The sequence below is a fragment of the Periplaneta americana genome, chromosome 13 (assembly GCF_040183065.1).
Source record: "Periplaneta americana isolate PAMFEO1 chromosome 13, P.americana_PAMFEO1_priV1, whole genome shotgun sequence".
Lineage (NCBI taxonomy): Eukaryota > Metazoa > Arthropoda > Insecta > Blattodea > Blattidae > Periplaneta > Periplaneta americana.
Window position 1 is genome coordinate 46,324,010 of NC_091129.1, and position 20,972 is coordinate 46,344,981.

General features: G+C 34.1%; 1 protein-coding gene across 1 annotated transcript in view; it reads right to left on the reverse strand.

Annotated features, from left to right (window-relative positions):
• Window positions 1-14,783: 14,783 nt before the first annotated feature.
• Window positions 14,784-20,972, reverse strand: part of LOC138711846 (uncharacterized) — a 39,250-nt gene continuing 33,061 nt past the window's right edge. The window contains exon 4 of the mRNA XM_069843108.1: window positions 14,784-20,770. Coding sequence (XP_069699209.1) covers window positions 19,293-20,770 — 1,478 coding nt within the window. The 3' untranslated portion in view covers window positions 14,784-19,292. The remainder of the gene's footprint in view (window positions 20,771-20,972) is intronic.

The window sequence follows — 20,972 nt, forward strand, 5'->3', positions numbered from 1 at the left end:
TATTCAATTATAAAGCGGGTGGTGTTCAGCGGCAGATATTTTGAAATTTAGAGGTTTGGATTCTTTAAGGATGAATGCGATAATTTTTCTGTATTCAGGTGCTAGCGAAAAGAAAATTTTCCAGGTTGGAGACAACTGCATAAGCTATGTCCAGATTGGAGAGCGTGAAAATGGTTTGATAAGAGTAATATTCCAACTCGTCGTCAAACAAAACAATTGGCTTCAGAAAATTGTGGCCAGAGAGGCCAATAATGGAATTTATCGGATTAATCAGAGGTTAGAACCGCTTTAAAATAAAGGCGAACCTGGCATGCGTTGAATGCCTGATTCACTAAGGGGGACGTTCAATTATTATTATTGTTATTATTATTATTATTATTATTATTATTATTATTATAACAATAATCATTATTGAAAGGAAACCGTAAAAACTTCAAATAAAATAAATAAGTAGGATTTTTTTTTTAAATGTCGATACACTTCTCGTTCTATCATAGTTGGAATGCTGCAAAAGTATACTCCTTGTGCGGGATATTTTTTTTAAGACAGTACTTGTAACGATTGTCGCACAGTATAACTAATTGCGATTACTGGCATACTGGTTTAGTAATCAGGTTTAGAATTTAATCTAGTACATTAGTTCTATTTTTCTTGGTCCGGTTTTGAGTTAAAAGTTGTAGGTAATTGAAAGGGATAATTAGTCAAATCGGCTTCTCCTCTTTACAGTAAAACCAAATGGAGTAGTAAAATAAAACGTTACGAAAGTGCTTGCATCAAAGGGAACAAAGCGAAATAAAATGCAAAGCTCTTCTAGAGTTAAAAAAATTGTCTACTTTTTCTTAAAAGAGCAGTGAAATTGAAGTTAGTGGAGAACTGAAACGCAGAGGAAAAATATTGAACCAGTACCTGGATACCAACCACATAGCTACTTCAAATTCTATTTTAAGTAAATCTCTATGGAGTAAGAGTATACGTACTTCTTTTATACTCTTACTCCAAATAGATATAGTTTAAGTGAAAGAATTTTGCTTAATGCTACAATAAACGTAAGTACAAATACTGAAAATTTAGATCCCGGACTAGCATCTGTGAGAGATAGCACCTTACAGGACTAATGTGTTGAAAATGTGATCACTCCGTATGCCAAAACTATCAGTGCAGTTCTAGACAATCTGCCCGAGCATACATAGCTAAATATGACTATATGAAAACTAGGTACTTCATAACAGTTGCATATGGGCGGCGGTTGTCAAATGAAAAAACTCAACTTCGAGTATGGCTTAGGTTCTATATTTTCTTATTTGAAAGCAACGTATCTAGTTTAGTTTGGATATTATTTTCAACTTTTCATTCGCCATGTATAACGGGGGGATTCTATCTCTAGAAATACGGAAGAAAAGCCAATTCTCATTATGAAAATGGAGTGGAACATAGGAAATATGTGTCCACACCTGTGGAGTAACGGCTAGCGCGTCTGGCCGCAAAACCAGATGGTCCAGGTTCGAATCCCGGTCCGGGCAAGTTACTTGGTTGAGGTTTTTACCGGGGTTTTCCCTCAACCCATTATGAGCAAATGCTGGTAACTATCACCTTCACTTCATTCAGACGCTAAATAACCTGAGATGTTGATACAGCGTCTAAAAGTAACCCACTAAAAAATAGGAAATGTGAGCAAACGCTGGGTGACTATCGGTGCTGGACTTATTTCACCGGCATTATAACCTTCACTTCATTCATACACTAAAGAGATATTGATACACTGCCGTAAAATAACCCACAAAAATAATTGCATGGGCAAATAGACTCACAATTTGTAATTGAATTCAGTATTGCTGTTTTACGATTTCTACCATTTAGATTCCTTTCGCTAAGAGAAAACAGACCATTGGCTGAACGTTATTTAACTATTTTGGAACTGATGCGTGAATTTGATCAACTTTCTTCCAACACATAAAGACGTGTGGTAATGGAAAAAATGGGGCCCCATCATGCCTATCAGCTCGGTTTGAGAAGAATTCATGGGACTAATAGGAGTTAAATTGTTGGAAACTGTTAGAGAAGGGAAAATTCAGTGTTGGGCAGGAAAAACCGGCCCGCATCATCCCATTGAGACACGCACAGAAGTGTTCGGATGCTGGTAGAGGACATTTACAGCATTTATTGTATAGGTTTACTGACACTTCGTTACTTTCATGAGTATATATATATATATATATATATATATATATATATATATATATCCCATAAATTAATTTAGGAAATTTTTATTGAGATCAATGTTTGATGGGACGCGCCCAACCTTGTACTATTTCATATCGGTAGATTGAACACTAGGTGTCACATGTCGACCAGCTGACATAAAATTATGTTTCTTTTGGCATTTAAAAATATATTTAGAGGAGATATTGTCGCTGTCGTAATATCTAATATTTTATAATACACCTATAATCAACTGTACATAAAGTGACTAAACTACATTATTGCTGACATAAATCTATTTTGGATCAAAATAATACACCTGTCATTAATTATAGAGTTCAGTCTTACGATAATGAAGCAAACATGTCAGGGCATTACTCAGAATTATATAATAATAATAATAATAATAATAATAATAATAATAATAATAATAATAATCGACTTAGGTATTTTCATACGTTCAATGTCCGAACTTCCATCCCTATTTATAATGTAACAAGTGTAATCCGAAGTACTGTATGGCATACAATTAAATAGAAGGAATGGTCTCAGGTAGTGATAATAGTTGAATGGGACCCGGAACATTTTTAACTCGTGTCGAAGATGTATGGGCTGGGAATACGTTGTAGTCATTCTGCAGTCGAAATGGACTACGACATGCGAATGGCTCGGTTCATTCCGACTTCTTTCCTACTGCAATTTGCAGTCCATCTTGACTTCATTTGCAGTTATGCGGCACATTGTGTTGTCCATTTCGACTGTAAATTCGTTATCGTAAATGGAGTGTGGAGAAGAAGTAGTATTGTTCCTTTCACGGAGGAGATGGCGTAGGGAAGTTATAAAATTCTGTGTCCATCCAGTTTTATAACACAGAACTCTTTATATACCTAGTAATTTCTATCGTTCATTTTCAGACCTTAAGCAACATGAAGACAGATTTCTTAATATTATGTTAGGACGTCGAGTTTTTTCCTTCGATGCATTGACAAATAAATAAAAATCAATGTCAAAACACAGTTGTGTATTCACACTAAGAAATTTATTTGTTATTTCATTATAAAAAAAATGAAATAAAAATAGTCTACCATACAACTCTTGCAATAAATATTTCTTAATTGTCATTAAAATATTGTAAGTTAATTAGGCCTGCAACTTTGTTACTAATGAAAATCAAGTTTTTGCGTGTATTGTAAATTAATTTGAGTTTATAATAATTTTGAAGTGAAAAATAAATAGCCTATACTAGTATGTAAATAATATAGAATACTTATAACAGTTTCTTACCTTATTCTAAGTTATGGAATTCAGCAAAATACGCATCATATGAAAGGGTTTCTCGAAATTATACAATGTGAGAACTGCTGGTTTAAAGGAATGTGTTTTTCTCTATGCATACTGTACCTTACACTGTTTCTGATATTAATATCACATTTAATGATATTAATATCGTGACTTTAAGGATTTTCTTCGATAGTAACTCATAAAATTCACGTTTCAGGTCCAAAATGTTATGCCGTGTTGCCGTGGATTTCAAGCGCTATTTGGCTTCCAGTTTGTCGAGTGTGACAAAGATCGAAGTCTGTTTGAAAGAAGCGGATCTGTCCAGCTCGTTCGAACTTGCCCCTTGAAGTTTGCTGTCCTTTTCCACTCTCCCCTCCCAGCCTTTAATGCTTTTAATTTCGTAAAGATTAAAAAAAAAATTGTAATATTTTTTATTTAGATGTAAGGACAGGTAATTTTTATTAAACGGGCCTACTGTATATGCAACACTCAAAGCATATTAGATCTCAGATACATTGTGCCCAACGGAAGGTTAAAAAATATGTTTAAACATCCGCAGAAATACACTTACATATAGGTGAATCACAGTATTTTAAAAAATAGATGACAGTTGTTACTATACCAAACCAACAGAAAGTAGCTATAATTCATATTTCACATAATATTACAATAAATCGCAGTTCCTCGGTAACAATATTTATGTGATTATACGGATGATAAAAGTATTATCGTCATGTAATACTGGTACTCTGTTCGATTGAATTTAGTCTAGTATGACGATGTTCGATATTCGCCGATGTTCGATCTGCAGAAGGAGAATTGTCATGTCAGTTCCACCTTGTTACAAGAATATTCGCTGTTCCCCACTCTCACCCCTTCATGCCTTAATCGCTTAAGAATTTTATCACAGGTCTTTCGATTAGTTTTTAAAACGAAATAAGACGAAGTTTGTAATGTCTCGGTTTCCTATCTCGTGTTCGAATATTGCAGGACACTATTTTAAACCGCATAAGGATTTGAACACACATCGTGCGATGAGTTTTTATATGTAATAAGACGAAATTTACAATGTCTTGGTTTCCTTTCTCATGTTCGAACATTGCAGAACACTATTTTAAACTGCTTACGGATTTGAACACATATATTGAGACTAGTTTTTCGTGTGGAATAAGACGAAGTTTGTGATGTCTTGATAACCGCATATAATTATAATAATGTTTAATGTACTCATTCATACTATATGATTAGAAATAAGTAATACGCACTATTATTTACGATATTTTACTGTTTTACTTAGTCGAAATAGTAATGATCGTATTATAGTTACACATCAATCGGTTAAGCACTAAGATAGGGCGCTTACATTGTTGATGCAAGTTACTGTGACACATTTTGATGCGTACCGTTATCAATCATTTAAGCGTCAAATAGGAAGTGTATGTGGTTGATTAATGTTATGGAGTAATATACACACTACATTGACTAATGCTCTATTACACTTTAATATTGCAATAAACGTCATACAAAGTAACTGGAACTACAATTTAGGACCATACTATAAAGAATTTTATAGGGACAATGTTTTGATATGTGAAATATTAATACGATATATTTCCACAACTTCCACACCAAATTCTAATGAAGTGTAGTCCTACACTCTATATATTTTTTTCTTTCTACTAAACAAAACAACAACATCGAAAAAGACGGTATTACTTTTAGTTTTAAATAACGCGAAATCCTACACCAATGACATTTTCAGTGACTACCAATTGGGTTATTTTATGGAGGGCGGGTGGAATTCAATCCTTTGTATGGGCATAAAATTTGTAGTTTTTCATTTTTAAATTTTTCCATGTAGGCTAATTGAATCTGAACCAATTGTTTCTTTCAGGAGAAATGTTTCGGGATTAATTTGGCGGATTTAGTATAAAATCTAAATATGCTTCTATTACCTGAAAATGTAATTCGTACACTTTGAGAGGTATGTCCTCCCAGGACACCACCTCAAATACAGGGTGTTTCAAAAATACGGGGCACAATTACAGGTATGTATTTCCCACATGTAGACAATCAAAATAGTTCATTACAACATGTGTCCGGAAATGCTTTATTTCCGAGTTATGGCCTTCACAACATTGAAATTCACCGGAACGTTTTTCTTTTCGCAGGTCGTTGCCGTCAAAGGAGACATTAAGAGGGCACTCTGACAGTTCATTCCGAGGCGAAGGTTACATTCGGTGTTGTGTAGGCGTTAGACTGTGCGACATGTATTCAAATCAAGAGCTGGCAGAGATACACTTCATGTACGGTAAGGCGGACGGCAATGCTGCGCTGGCTCGTCGTTTGTACCAGGAGAGGTACCCACAGCGACAATGTCCAGATCGGAAGGCATTTGTTGTACGTCTCCATTACCGTCTGTGCGAGTATGGAAAATTTAACTCTCCTGGTTTGGGAGGGGGACGACCAAGATCTACAACTCCAAAAGTACAGGAGGAGATTCTGGAAGCTGTGAACATGACTCCTTCTATCAGCACACGAAGGGTAGCGTTGCAAGTCAATGTTCCTCATACGACTGTCTGGAGACAGTTGAAAGAGTATCAATTCTACCCTTATCATTTGCAACGTGTACAGGCCCTGTCACCAGCAGATTACCCTGCACGAGTTAGGTTCTGTCAGTGGTTCTTGCAGCAGTGTGGTGTAAATCCGAACTTTCCTGCCTTAGTATTATTTACAGATAAAGCACAGTTCACACTAGATGGCATAACAAATTTCCACAATCAGCATGTATGGGCGTATGAAAACCCACGTGCAACTGTTCCATCTCATCACCAGGTGCGGTTCTCCCTCTACATGTGAGCCGGTATCATTGGTGATGAATTAGTTGGACCCCATGTACTTGTAAACAGACTTACGGGGCAGGCGTACATAAACTTCCTGGAAATCACCATACCTCATGTTTTAGAAGACACTTCACTGATCAATCGTCAACACATTCACTTCTTGCATGATGGCGCTCCTGCACACTTCAGTCGTACGGCTCGCCGTTACTTGGATCGAAGGTTTCCTGATCGATGGATAGATAGATGTGGTCCAATTGCTTGGCCTCCACGCTCACCTTATCTGAACCCTCTCGATTTCTACTTGTGGGGCCATTTAAAATCATTGGTTTATTCGTCTCCGGTGCCTGATTTGGAATCCCTTCGGAATCGAATTGTGGCATGTTCTGAGGACATACGCAATACTCCTGGAGTTTGGGATCGTGTTCGTAGGTCAATGAGACATCGATGTGAGGTCTGTATTCAAGCAGGAGATGGACATTTTGAACATCTTCTGTAATGACAACGACCTGCGGAAAGAAAAACGTTCCGGTGAATTTCAATGTTGTGAAGGCCATAACTCGGAAATGAAGGATTACCGGACACATGTTGTAATGAACTATTTTGATTGTCTACATGTGGGAAATACATACCTGAAATTATGTCCCGTATTTTTGAAACACCCTGTTTAAAATGACCTGATTTCTGAACTGAGAAACATATGGTTTATTAAGTTTCTAACCAAGGAATATTATGTGGGCCTATTGGTCGACAGAATCTAATAAATTCATTCATCCAGCCATGGAAATTGGTTAGTCATTTGAGAAATGGTCTCACACTGAACTAGATAGCGCTTACTACAATATGCTACATCAACTTCTTATTCCTATTTCCTTCCTAACTTTATCTTCTTACCAACTCGTATAAAAAAAAACAAAACAAGTGGACGGGTTATAACGTTGGGTGATGCCATCTTCGCTTGTCGAAGCACTGTGTACGTACGAGCTAAAACGATTATATTCGTACCATATGGAATGAGAGGAATAGTTCTTTTGCTATTTAGAATGGGAAGCATACAGTGTATGTTATGCTCGAAAGTCCTTTCGGGCAGTAATAAATTTAATAATATATATCTACATTGCGGTACTCCTTATGGCATAGAGAACATGCTGAATTAAAAGGTATGAGAAATTAAATGTTGTTTATATGTACTATTTTCGAAGAAAATGAATAAATAATACATTTGTGTGGGATACTAAACATAAATTTTGAAATTTTTTTGGAACACATATATTTATTAAGTAATATTAAGAAACGCCAGACTATTCAAGGGAATGTAGACAACATGATGAACTATTATTGTCTAGTTATGAAATTTCTTAGAAACTCGTACGTGATCCAAAACAATTCAGTGACGAGAAACAATAAAGAGATGCATGACTAAAGCTGCCAAAATTAATCTGTCGAAGTCAAATAAACAATTCTAATGTATTGCGTTATACTGGTGCGTTCCTAACAATCTATCAGTGATCGCAATAACGATTACGAAAAGGTGGCGCAAATCACAGTTCATATTTCTCATCCCACTCGGCCCTCTTAGTAAACAAAGGAGGGCCTGTTGCATAATCTGTGCCTCACGCAACAGAAAATTCTCAATTTATATGTAATAATTGCACTATTACATACTTGTAATGCGCTGAAAATTTCCTCTTCAGTTTCAGGACGATTCTTAATTGACATGTCTATAAGGTTTTGTTCTCTGTTTGTTATTAGTTTAGAAATTTGTAATTGAGTGACTAAACTTCAATAGTTTAAAAATAACAGCAGATTCACGATATTTTAGACGTCTCATCAAAGTGACAAACTCCACAATGGTAGATAATGGAAGTATGTCAGATATGCATCACAATGTAAGCGACAGGAACATTAGACGTAGCTGCTTGATGCAGATTTGCTTTTAGCATTTATGAGGATTTCGGTGCGTAGCCGTTTGATACTAAACTTAGAATCTGTGATTCGAGCAATGGCGCGTACATTTTTCTTTAATAATGAGATTACATTTAAAGGAAAGGCTCCAAAATTGTGCGTAAACTTAGTTTATTTTCTTGTATGATAGTTTTTTTGATACCAAAATCTCAATTTTTTAAAATTTGGTGTTTAGCCGGTTGTTGTAAAACGCCCTTCCGTTGCTCTCTGCCTGTTATTCATTAACATTCCTATCTTTCATTGGAGATGTAGAAAAGCTTAAACGTCATACATTGCACATTTTCGTTGTATATTGAAGTATAGATTAATATTGTGGTACGGCCACTCATCTGAAGCTAAATACATTTTGTCCTACAAAACGAAACTATATTGGTAATAACAGGTATGAATAAAAGGACACTTGTAAATATATATATATATATGTGTGTGTGTGTGTATGTGTATATATATATATATATATATATATATATATATATATATACTCGTACTTACTGGCTTTTAAGCAACCAGGAGGTTCATTGCCGTCCTCACATAAGCCTGCCATTGGTCCCTATCCTGAGCAAGATTAATCCAGTCTCTATCATCATATCCCACCTCCCTCAAATACATTTTAATATTATCTTCCCATCTACGTCTCGGCCTCCCTAAAGGTGTTTTTCCATCCGGCTTCCCAACTAACACTCTATATGCATTTCTGGATTCGCCCATACGTAGTACATGTCCTGCCCATCTCAAACGTCTGGATTTAATGTTCCTAATTATGTCAGGTGAAGAATACAATGCGTGCAGTTCTGTGTTGTTTAACTTTCTCCATTCTCCTGTAACTTCATCCCTCTTAGCCCCAAATATTTTCCTAAGCACCTTATTCTCAAACACCCTTAATCTATGTTCCTCTGTCAAAGTGAGAGCCCAAGTTTCACAACCATAAAGAACAACCGGTAATATAACTGTTTTATAAATTCTAACTTTCAGATTTTTTGACAGCAGACTGGATGATAAAAGTTTCTCAACCGAATAATAACAGGCATTTCCCACATTTATTCTGTGTTTAATTTCCTCCCGAGTTTCATTTCTATTTGTTACTGTTGCTCCCAGATATTTGAACTTCTCCACCTCTTCAAAAGATAAATTTCCAATTTTTATATATCCATTTCGTAGAATATTCTGGTCACGAGACATAATCATATACTTTGTCTTTTCGGGATTTACTTCCAAACCTATCTCTATATTTGCTTCCAGTAAAATTCCCGTGTTTTTCCTAATCGTTTGTGGATTTTCTCCTAATATATTCACGTCATCCGCATAGACAAGCAGCTGATGTAACCCGTTCAATTCCAAACCCTCTCTGTTATCCTGGACTTTCCTAATGGCATACTCTAGAGCAAAGTTAAAAAGTAAAGGTGATAGTGCATCTCCTTGCTTTAGCCCACAGTGAATTGGAAACGCACCTGTCAGAAACGGAACGTTACATACACTACTAATCAAATTACTCGTTATTTCAAGAAAACATGCAAATTGATTTCCTTCTGCATTCTGTTAGTTTCACTGGTCTTGTGCTGCGGTCTTTAATTCACTGTCTGTTGCCCAAAAAATTCGAATGACAAAGAGTAGAATTATCCCGGTTTCTGTATACTCATATCTTCTACTCAACTGATGAATAATACTATTATTGTGTAATCAAGATAAATAATATTTTGCTTGTAAGTTTATTAATCTGCTTGATATGTATTCTTCATTTTGTATCATTTTTCACTTGTTCCACGTCTTAAAACTACAATTTTTATGTATGATCTATTGAATGTAACAAATGAAATTGAAATGCATACTACACATTATTTGATATCTAAACCTACCTCACTTTCAGGGCCATAAACATGAAACAAAACCCTATAGAGAGACACACACACTTATTGAGTATCTTTTAGGTACATAATTCTTCTGCACTTTCGTATTCTTGGTTATAACTCTAACTTATAGCCAGTGCACATTTGAAGTACTTATTTCCACAGTGACGCAAATGCATAAAATATAAAACCTCAGATATTAACATTCTATTATTTCCTTATAACTAAATTCACGTGCGATTATGACTATAATGTAGTTTTATAATGTAGTTTCATTTATTACTTCTATACATACAATGACATTGTGTTAAAAAAAAACTCGTTAGAAATGGTGATATTACATCGTTTAACCTGGAGTTACAAAGTTTTGGAACTTTTATCACATTTATTATTTTTAAATGTTTAAACATAACAATTTATAGCCTCATTTGAAATATTCATTATAAATGAAGTCCACCAGTTATTACAGCACTTACATGAGCGATATACATTTTAAAATAAATCTTCAAAACATGAATTATATTACATTTTCTTCAATTAACGCCACTACTGTCATTTTCGTTAAGAATATTACCAGTTGTTAATAAAATTACAGTTTCTCAGTTATTTAAAGTTAATCCATAAGAATCATTATCTCTTTCATCTTGTCCAGTTTCACTTGATGACCTAATTGTTCATGTCGTGGCTAGAGAGATTGTTATTTTTTACTCCCTGAATATGTGCAGTTGCAGAACATATTGTTTGCACATAATCCCATTCGATTTAAACTCTGAGATATCAAAATTCATAAACACAAAATATGCCCTCAACACTAGTCCGCTACCAGCTGTAAGCAGCCAGTGTACCTGCGCCATATAACGTGACGTCTTGAGAACCAGTGAGTTGGTAGAAATGGATATAAAACACATTGAAAATTAATTCACATTTGAGTTAATCCATTTACCAAATAAACGCAGTATTCAGATATCTATTAACATGGGATATAAGATGTGTTGAAACTGAAACGACATTTTATACATATCTATTTTTTAATAAAAGCAAAAAATTAGAAATCGTTAATTTTGGGTTTGCGTTACTTTAAACATAAGCTCTTGACGGAATTATGCAATTTTCATATAGGAAAATAGTATAATTTAATAAGATCTCAAACAAATGGTAAATCTAATTTAACAAAAATACAGATACAATAACATTAATAATAATAGTATGTTCAAAATTAAGACTAAGTCACAATAACATGTGTTTACAATCAGTGCTGTGGTTAGGCCGGTACGCCGTACCGTCTAGAATGAAAACTCGCTGTAGCCGTATCGGAAAAAAAATATAAACTCGAAAATATATTAATTACGTTTAAATAAATTTTAATAGGCTTTAAAATGAAGAATGTTAGCTATTTGAAAAACATTTTGATTTTGATATATGGCATAAAAGTAGCGGCTGACATGTCATATCCTTTGCTTAAAGCTTAAACGCTTGTCCATTCGTTGTTTTAACGAAAAGCATGGTCTGTCACTTCAGGGGTAGTTGTGATTTGTTGATTTCAAGCTTGCATAATGCCGTCGTATTTCTATAAGTAATTAACTAACTTTATGGCATGGCACCTGAAGAAATCTGCTACACCGATTCACTAATTTCAAAACTTGCGTAGATGCCTTCGCATAACACTAATTTTATGATGTGGCGCCTTAAGAATTCTGCTGCACTAATTCACTAATTTTAAAACTCGTCCAGGCGTAATGTTAGCAGTTTGCAAGAGTAGAGAAATATTGTTACTTTTCGTGCGATCATGAATCTTGAGTCAGTTACATATTATAGATTCTCTTCCAATTTCAACTAAAGAATGTCGATGAGGATTACCGTAATGAACGATATCTGCACAAGAGCGCACGCGGGATCCAATCTCAGTTGTAGAAAGATGGTAAAAAAATTAGAGGAAATGGATAGACAAGGAGAGAGAAAAACGAACATTAAAAATGGCCAGTTTTCAAATATAAATTACAGTACCTTGCGCACGCATTCATTGTTTAAAGCACTCGTTTTTGTTGATTTGTTTACCGAGAGTTTGAGAAAACCTGTAGGTCTATCGAACACAAAGAGAAAAATAAAAAGACGCATAAAAAATAAAAATCCCTGTTGCGCCCTTGTATCTGCACTAATAAAAGGAATATTCTTCTAAGAAAAGAGTTCTTCGGCTTTTGTTCCTAAAAAGTGTTGGGCCACTAGTGTCAACGTTTAATTTCTGGCCTTATATGCAATTGTGGCTGCTATCTGGAAGGAGGCCTGCAAAGGAGATTGCATGACGAAGAAGTAATCTTCCAAAAGAAGTGCAGTACCAGTTCTTATGGAGTCTAGTCTGACCAAGGAGATTTCAACAGTACCCCCTAAAATTTCTTTCCAATTGCAGCACTGTTTACAATTTTATTCTCAACATTGTCTTTATGCGCACTGTTCTCATACTTAGTTAATTTGGAACATAAAGCGAACACAGTCTGGTCTCAAGAATCTTAATTTCTTTTAAGTAATTATCTGTACCTTTTTCATTATAAATATCTAGGTATATATTTGGGAGAAACAAGGCACTAATACCATAAGGAAAGCCTGGAAAGCACTACATTTCTCTGTGCGTACTCTTAAGCAATCTAACCGAAGGTCAAATGAATTAGCGTACAAAACCTTTGTTCGCCCAATTATGGAATATGGAGCAGTAGGTTGAGATCCGTACAGATAAAACTAAACGGATTCAATAAAAAAGGTCCAACGCAGGGCAGGAAAATATGTCAAAGTGGGAAAGGGATATGGCGAAGAGATAGTAAAAGACTTTGGTTGGGAATTTCTCAAATCAAGGCGACGAAAAACCAGACTGACCGCATTGTTTAAGGCACAAATGGGACACAAAGCACGGACCGACGTCAATACTGGATTAGTGATACCATCATACTTAGCAAGGGCTGATCATATTATAAAGTTTAAATGCAGAAAACAAAGAACGGACGTGGTAAAATTTTCCTTTGTTAATCGCACAATAATTGAATGGAACAGCTTACTTGCGGCAATCTTTCAGGGTGATCCTCTCAAAATCAATGCATTTAAGAAAAGGTTGCGAAGATTAGACTGAAAATTTAATTGTAGGTATAGTGTAATTATCTAAGCTATGTCATGTAATTCAGTTTGTATGTAATTAATTAAGGTGATATGTAATTAAGTTGATATGTAATTAATTAATGTGATATGTGATTACTTCAGTCTCTAATGGTTGGATTTAATAGAAGTACTTATAAGTTAGGTTTACTCTTGTTTATAGTAGGCGTTATAGCATAGTTTTTATTTACTTGTATAACTTTAGATTTATGGCATTTATTTTTTTATAGTTAGAATTAAATTTACGTTTATTTTTTATTTTATTGTTGTAATTATTGTAGATTATATTAATATAATTATTTTAATATTATTGTATATTATATATCACTGCCACCGGGCGTATACCCAATCGTAGTGTTACAGCTGGCGCCAGCGTTTTTGGCACGTGTCCTAGATATATAGTGTTCAGTTTGTGAGAATATTACTAGTGTAGCTGAGAATGGTACTACTTCGTATACACGTCACATGAGCCATTTGCCAAGCACAGTTGTCAAACTGACTGCGGCAAATGTAAAACACTCGCACTTAACGTTTCCATTACTTATTTCACACCGCAAAAACGTTGACGCGCACTGTAATACATACATACGTACATACATACATACATACATAATACACACATACATACATACATACAACCATACATACATGCATACATACATACATACATACATACATACATACATACATACATACATACATACATACATACATACATACATACATACATACATACATACATACATACATACATACATACATACATACATACATTATGTGTGTACATGTTAAAGCTTACTTATTTTAATTTATGGAAACCAAGAGATAATTTACAAAGAAAATGCTAAAATCCGTTTGAGAAATTTTGTGTATTGAAGATACTATTACAAAGATACTGCAGCTGTTATAGTGGTTGGAAATATTAATGAAAAATTCTATTATAATGTAAAATTCTAAGACGAAATTTCGGAAGACCTAGGGAACGAAGGAGTATAGGAGATAATGTTGGTATAATTCTGGAGTTCATGAATAAGTTAAAAACAATTTATTCTCCCTATTATAACAAGTAAAGCAATAAAGTTGATACATTAATACAAAATAATTATTAACTTCTCTTATCTCTAAGTTTTAAAATTATAAATATTTGTTATATCCACAAGGAACAACACTGCATAAAATATTTTCCCTTTGGAAAAAAATATTTAGAAACATTACACTTCATTAATATCTTTTGTGGTTTCTTTCTATTGTGTCTGTTAGAAATTTTACCAATTTCTGAAAACAGTTAAAGTTTCAATAAATTGCCTGTTGTTTTTATACATATATAGCCTACTTCACACATTTATTTCAATTAGTTTGTAGTATTTATTTATAAATAGTCATAATAATTTATATCAAGTAATTGTTAAAGATAAAAATCTAAGTAATTGTATGCCAGAGGAAATTAAAGCGCAGGAAAAAAGACAACTGCATAGATACAAAGCTATAAATACCAAAATATTTCAGAGACCTACATAAACATAAACCACTTTTTAATTTTTATCATCAGTACAGACTTTTATTTAAAAACAACACATCTATTACAGAAATTTAGGAAAGAAATTTATATTTTATCCTAACAATGACAAATACCGATAGGGGAAGTTAGGCAAATATGGGCACCATAAAGCATTTTATTCTATATCTTGACTTGAGTAATGATAACCACTTGAAAACCTAAAGAAGAATTAGAGTATATCTATTTTAAAAGATATAACTCATTCAAATTTTAAATTATTCTTTTATGTTACATATATATGCTTTTTACTAGAACCTTACAAGTACCCATATTATGTATATTGTAATGGTAATATGGGCATATATGTTGGTAATGTAGGCACCAAAGAAATTAAATGCATTTTAAATATTCAAGCATATCTTCAATACAAAAATATATGTATTTAATGCTTCCTACATTAAACATTCATAGAATAAAGTTATTGGTGAAGTAACAGAACAGTGAGCAAATAAATAAAAATAATATTTAAGTATTTACTGAGACTACATTAATTTTCAGTGAAGAAGAAAGACTTTGAAAATTACTCAAGTAGTGACAAACGTTATTGAAAATGCTATAAATCTCTAAGGGTGCTATGCATAGACATTTCGCTAGCCCGCTCTACGAGCGTGCTAAACTAGCCCCGGCTATCGACTGATTACTTGTACAGGATTCATATTACATCATATCGCTAATACTGGCTTATGAATACGGTCGCTGATCATCCACCGGAAGCTCACGCTAAGAATGTTTATGAATATAGCCCTTAAAGACTAAGAACAAGAGCAAAAGAAGTCAAAATAATGTTCTAAGTTTATTTCGTGAAGTCATCAGAGAAAAATGAATCACTGTCCATCTCAACATATTCTTCTTCGTACCAAAAAGCGCATAATCCTTCATACTGTACTAATTTTTCTCTAGTTTGCTAATTATAAAAATTTCCTCAACATGCAGGACAAATGCAAGAACCATTATTTTGTTGAAAAAATATGCGTTAGTATTCAAGTCCTTTCAAGTTGCTGATTTTCTAAATTTATTGACTCTTATTGTCACTCTTTTGAAAAAATTCAGACAGACAAATGAAAACAAAGAAAAATATTCTAGCTTTTGTGTAAAATAACTTTCCATTTCTATAAACTAAATTTTGTATTAGGGTATAATCAATAAAATAATAGCAATGAACATAAACAATTATTATACGACTGTCCTGGTATTGAGAGGAACTTACAAAATCATCTAATGTTATTCTCTTTAAATTGGAATGAAAAGTTAGAATAAGTAGGACTTAGTATTTGACAATAATTTAGATAATTAAGATCTTGAAAAAATTTCAATTATATAAATGACATTTACCTCTTAAAATTCCATTCTATAGAAAAATATGAATGAACGATTTATAAAATTGCATTCAATGCTTGTGCCCATAATATTCTGAATGACAGTGCCCATATTTGCCTTAGTGTATTACTTCAACAAATGACCAGTTTTTCCAGCTAGTACATGCTTCAGAACTCCTACCATATGGATTTTTGTTATGTTTAAATCTACCATTCTGGCCTGTAAAATTTTTCGGTACCACTCACACATTTGTGGCTGTCATTCCTTCAGTAAATCATGTAAAACTCAACAACAGCACTATTTTTGTTATTTCCAAAGTGTACTCACATATATAATTGTATTTGTAGCGTTCACATGTTCAGCAGCATCATCATTCGCACTATGGTTCACCACCTTAGTTCAGGTTTACCAATATACTGTCTGATGCTTCGTAGCTCATGAAAAATTAGGGTAACATGGACATTACCTTAACAGTGCCCATATTTGCCTGATTTCCCCTATTCATTAATACTCGCAAACGTTAAGAATTTATAAGATACACAATGGAAAATAAGTCCTATGAACTTTGAAGTAAATGAGGGCTGTACTCCTGTAAGTGATGATTTCCCTCTTACCCAGTAAATCTACATGTACACTAGGCCCAAATTTATAAACTGAATCACTCAAAATTTTGCCCGTAAGTTCTGCACTACTTTTCAATTGAGACTACAGGCGTTTTCCAATGCTGCTCACCATGAGTTTATTAATGTTGCTTAACTGCCCTCTGATGAGAAATAATTAGAGGCTTAAAAATTTTCTGTTGTCACTCATTGCTAGAAAATTTTCATATTTTATTTTTTATATTACGTTCCTCCATAGTTTGGAAATTTAAATGTTGTTAAGAAAAGTATTGTTGATTGTTGTTTATTCAATAAATGCAGTATTTTAGTAGGAAGGCACTAACTATACCAGGTTTTTTCTGTGTGTATGAAAAAGGTATCTAATATTGCCAGAAAACGTTTACTTGTAAAACATAAAAATGTGGCTTATTTAATAGTTCGTATGATTCTTATTGGCTTAGGAAAACATGGTAACCCATTGTTCAATAGTAGCAAAACTTAAAATATCTTCCACTTTTATAGTTTTAAAAATATGCTGTACTGGTTTATATCTGAAAGGGAAAAATGATATTATACATATTTAATTTTGGGACGCGTGAATTACGATGAGACAAATTTCTTCATGAAACTGAATCCGACTCATAATAAAGGATTTGAAGATATTGTCACTATAAAATATCCGTGCATATGTGTAAAAATGGAAAACATCAAGCGAGTGGAGAAAACTGGAAGAAAGTGGAAATTGTGCTTAATGTTCTTCGTGACAGAAACACGAGCATTTGAGAAATTTTGTTGCAGAAGACGATGATTATTCCTCTCTAGTTCCTAGCGCATAAGAAGCAGCAAAACATCAAGAATTAACAAAAATAGACATCTTTCGATCATTAATATTCTATAGAACCATGACAGAATGGTAAATAAAAATATTGACTCTTTACTAATCACTAACGAAACATGCTTCACCTCCGAGGGGAGCAAATGTATAAGAAATTCAGAACCAAAGCGATTTTTATTTTACTGTTATTACGAAAAGTCATTACCGACATAGAGTTAATATATGGACTAAAATTTTGTGGAACGAAATTATAGACTCTGCCTTCATTAGCTGATTAAACTTCAAAAATAAATTTTAACTCCCCTAATGAGCTGTACTGTGGATATGGAGAAGAATGGAACTATGGAGTGGACAGCAGAATAAGAAATGAAGTTGTATGAAAAGAGCGGGTGAAGAAATAACGATGCTGAAACTGATCAGGAAGAGGAAAAGGAATTGGCTGGGTCGCTGGCTGAGAATAAACTGCCTCCTGAAGGATGCAATGGAAGAAATGGTGAACGGAAGAAGAGTTGGGGGCAGAAGAAGATATCAGATGATAGACGGCATTAAGATGTATGGATCATATGAGAAGACAAAGAGGAGGGCAGAAAATAGAAAATACTGGAGAAAGCTGAATTTCCAGTGAAAGACATGGCCTTCAGCAGAACACTAAACGAAAATGAAATGAGTTGTAGGATTTGCTGTAATAGTTGTTAAATATTGACTCAACGAAATGTACTCGGAACATAATAGTCACATCATTTGATACCTATACGTTTTTACTTTTTACTGGACAGAATGAGGTGGCAGCATTTACTGGCCGACATGTGCTCCCGACCTGGCTTCGAATATAATTTTCTGTGCGCACATTAAAAACTGGAAGGAATTTGTTAATAAAAATGACGTCATGCAAATATTGAAGCTCTGGAAGAAAGCCAAATTGTAATTTTCCGTGAGATAAGTTGAAATCATTTCGACAATATAAAAAGAGAATTCTACGAAATGTTTCTGCCTGACTACTGAATGTGGTTTGTTTGATTACATTTTAAGTTGTTCCTTTTGCCTGTAGAAAGTTCTTTTATTTACTAATTACCCACAAGAATTACTACTTCGGTTTAGCTATTAATATTATGTTTATTATAGGCTAGCGGGGATTAAGATAAAGGAGGGAATATGGAAGTTTGAAGGGTGCTGGGTCTGCATTCAAGTACCTGCCCTTGGGCAGAAAACCATGAATGAATGAGAGTTGTTTTTTATAAAACATAAATGATGATAAAAAACTAAGCATTAAATTGATTGCATAATTTCATATAGAAAGTAGAGAAATTAAAATTAACGGAAGTGATTAAAATTTGGTGTTTTGAGAGATGATTTAGCTTACTGAATTTCTAAACGTGGCCCGTAATGTATTATTCTTTGATTTTAAATGATAATGCTGAATCTCTGCATCCTATACATTGACAGTCATCTGATGTACGATTATTTTTCTATGAGATAGAAAACAAATTAAAAAGCAAAGAAATGAATCACTTAAGGATTCGTGTTGCTAACACAGTTAGTGTCGAGTAACAGATTTTTAAATTTGTAGTGATTTTAGTTGCAAGTAACAATTGCCATGGGCGAATGAATGGCAATATCGTATTTCATGATAATGTTAATGTGGTTCCGCAGAGTGTGTCATAAGATTTTTAATAGCCCATAATTGAATATACAAGTATGCAAGCAGTTCATTATATTTTATACGCTAATACGTGTACCTGCATTTGCTAAGGGTTCAAAAACATATATGAGGTCTCTAACGATTCTAGAAGGAATGCTGAATAGACCTCCTCCTCCATTTGCTTTCTGATTAATTTTAGAAGTCAGGAAATCAATTGCACCCGTCAGAAGACCTGGTCTGGATTTTCTATTACTCGAATTAAACCTGTTAAATATACTTAGTATAAAATTGGCTGCAATTCCAAATACTCCTCCGAGATTAGCGAATAATGTCAATAGAATTTGAATGAAACCTCTCAAGATTTGTCTTAAATCGTCGCGTATTGTGATTACTAATTTATTCCGTCGTGCACGGATGTTACTAATGATGCTGGCAATGCTGAGAAGGTTTGTAGGAAGATTTCGTAGTACATTTGTGAACCACGACACGAAGGTTCTCAGAAGGTTTCCAGGCGTTGGGATAATTCTCAACAAGTTTCTTAAAGCTCCAAAAAGCATCATTATTGCACGGCGAACAATTCCAAACGGTCCACCTCTGAGGAGGTTCACAATCCCTGTCAAAAGTTTACCAAGAGAATTCTTAATTCCGTTGAAGGCATTTGATAACGCTTTAAGAGGTCTCGGTCTTATGTTATTCAAAGTTGTGACAATTGCAGATGAGATGATACTCCTTATGAAGTTTATTATTTCAGATAATATTGATTTAAAGATATCTCCTATACCTTTTCCTATGTTTCTTACCGGAGCAGTAAGGGCGGAGCCTAGATTTCTTATGTTATCTAAGATTTTTCCAAATAATCTGAAAGGTCCAAGGAAGGATAATCTAGGTATTATAATTAGCGAAAGGAATCTGACGATATTCCTCAAGATATTTCCGATTACACCCAGTGTATTACGTACTGCATTTATAGGCCCACCTACAAACAAGTTAAATAAAGCCTTCGCAATTCCCGATAAGGTTTTACCGACAGTGTTAGCTGCGTTCAGAACTCCCTCGCCTATGTTCCTTGAGTTCGCCACTGCATTACCGGTCGTTCTGAAAACTAGACTAGGCAAGCGGAGTAGATTTTGTATCAGAGCAATAAGAGGTCTGACAATGATATTCTTTAAAATAGTATAAGCTATGCTCAAGAGGCCGCCCCCGCCTCGAACGACGTTTCCAATGGCATTGCCGGTAGATTTTCCTGCATTTGTTAGTCCTTTAATAATATTGGTCACAATACTAAGAGGACCAGGAATCTTAGGTAGAAACAGTGCAAGCAAGGCAATTATTCTGGTGATAGCATTTTGCGCCGTATTTCTCCCTCTGAAAAATAGTCTTGGAATCCGTGCAATCACTTCATTGATTAATCTCAGTGCTGTGAGAAAAAGAAAACGAATATTGTCTGTTGCACTTGACAAAATTTCGGCGATTCGTCGAAGAAAATTTATAATGGAATCGTAAATCACTTCTCCGCCAGTTCTTGAGCCACTGCCAAGTCCATTAGAATTTCTAGCTGTAAAAAATGAATATGATTAAATATATAACTTAAATATAAAGGAATTATACATGTTTATATATGTGTGTTCCTTTGCAGAACGAAAAGTTAGTCTATATTTGTTAGGATCATATTTTTGTACATTTGAAGTACAAAACTAAAATTCTTCCAATAATTTATTATCATAATACACTGCTTTCTTAAATTGACTGAGCATATT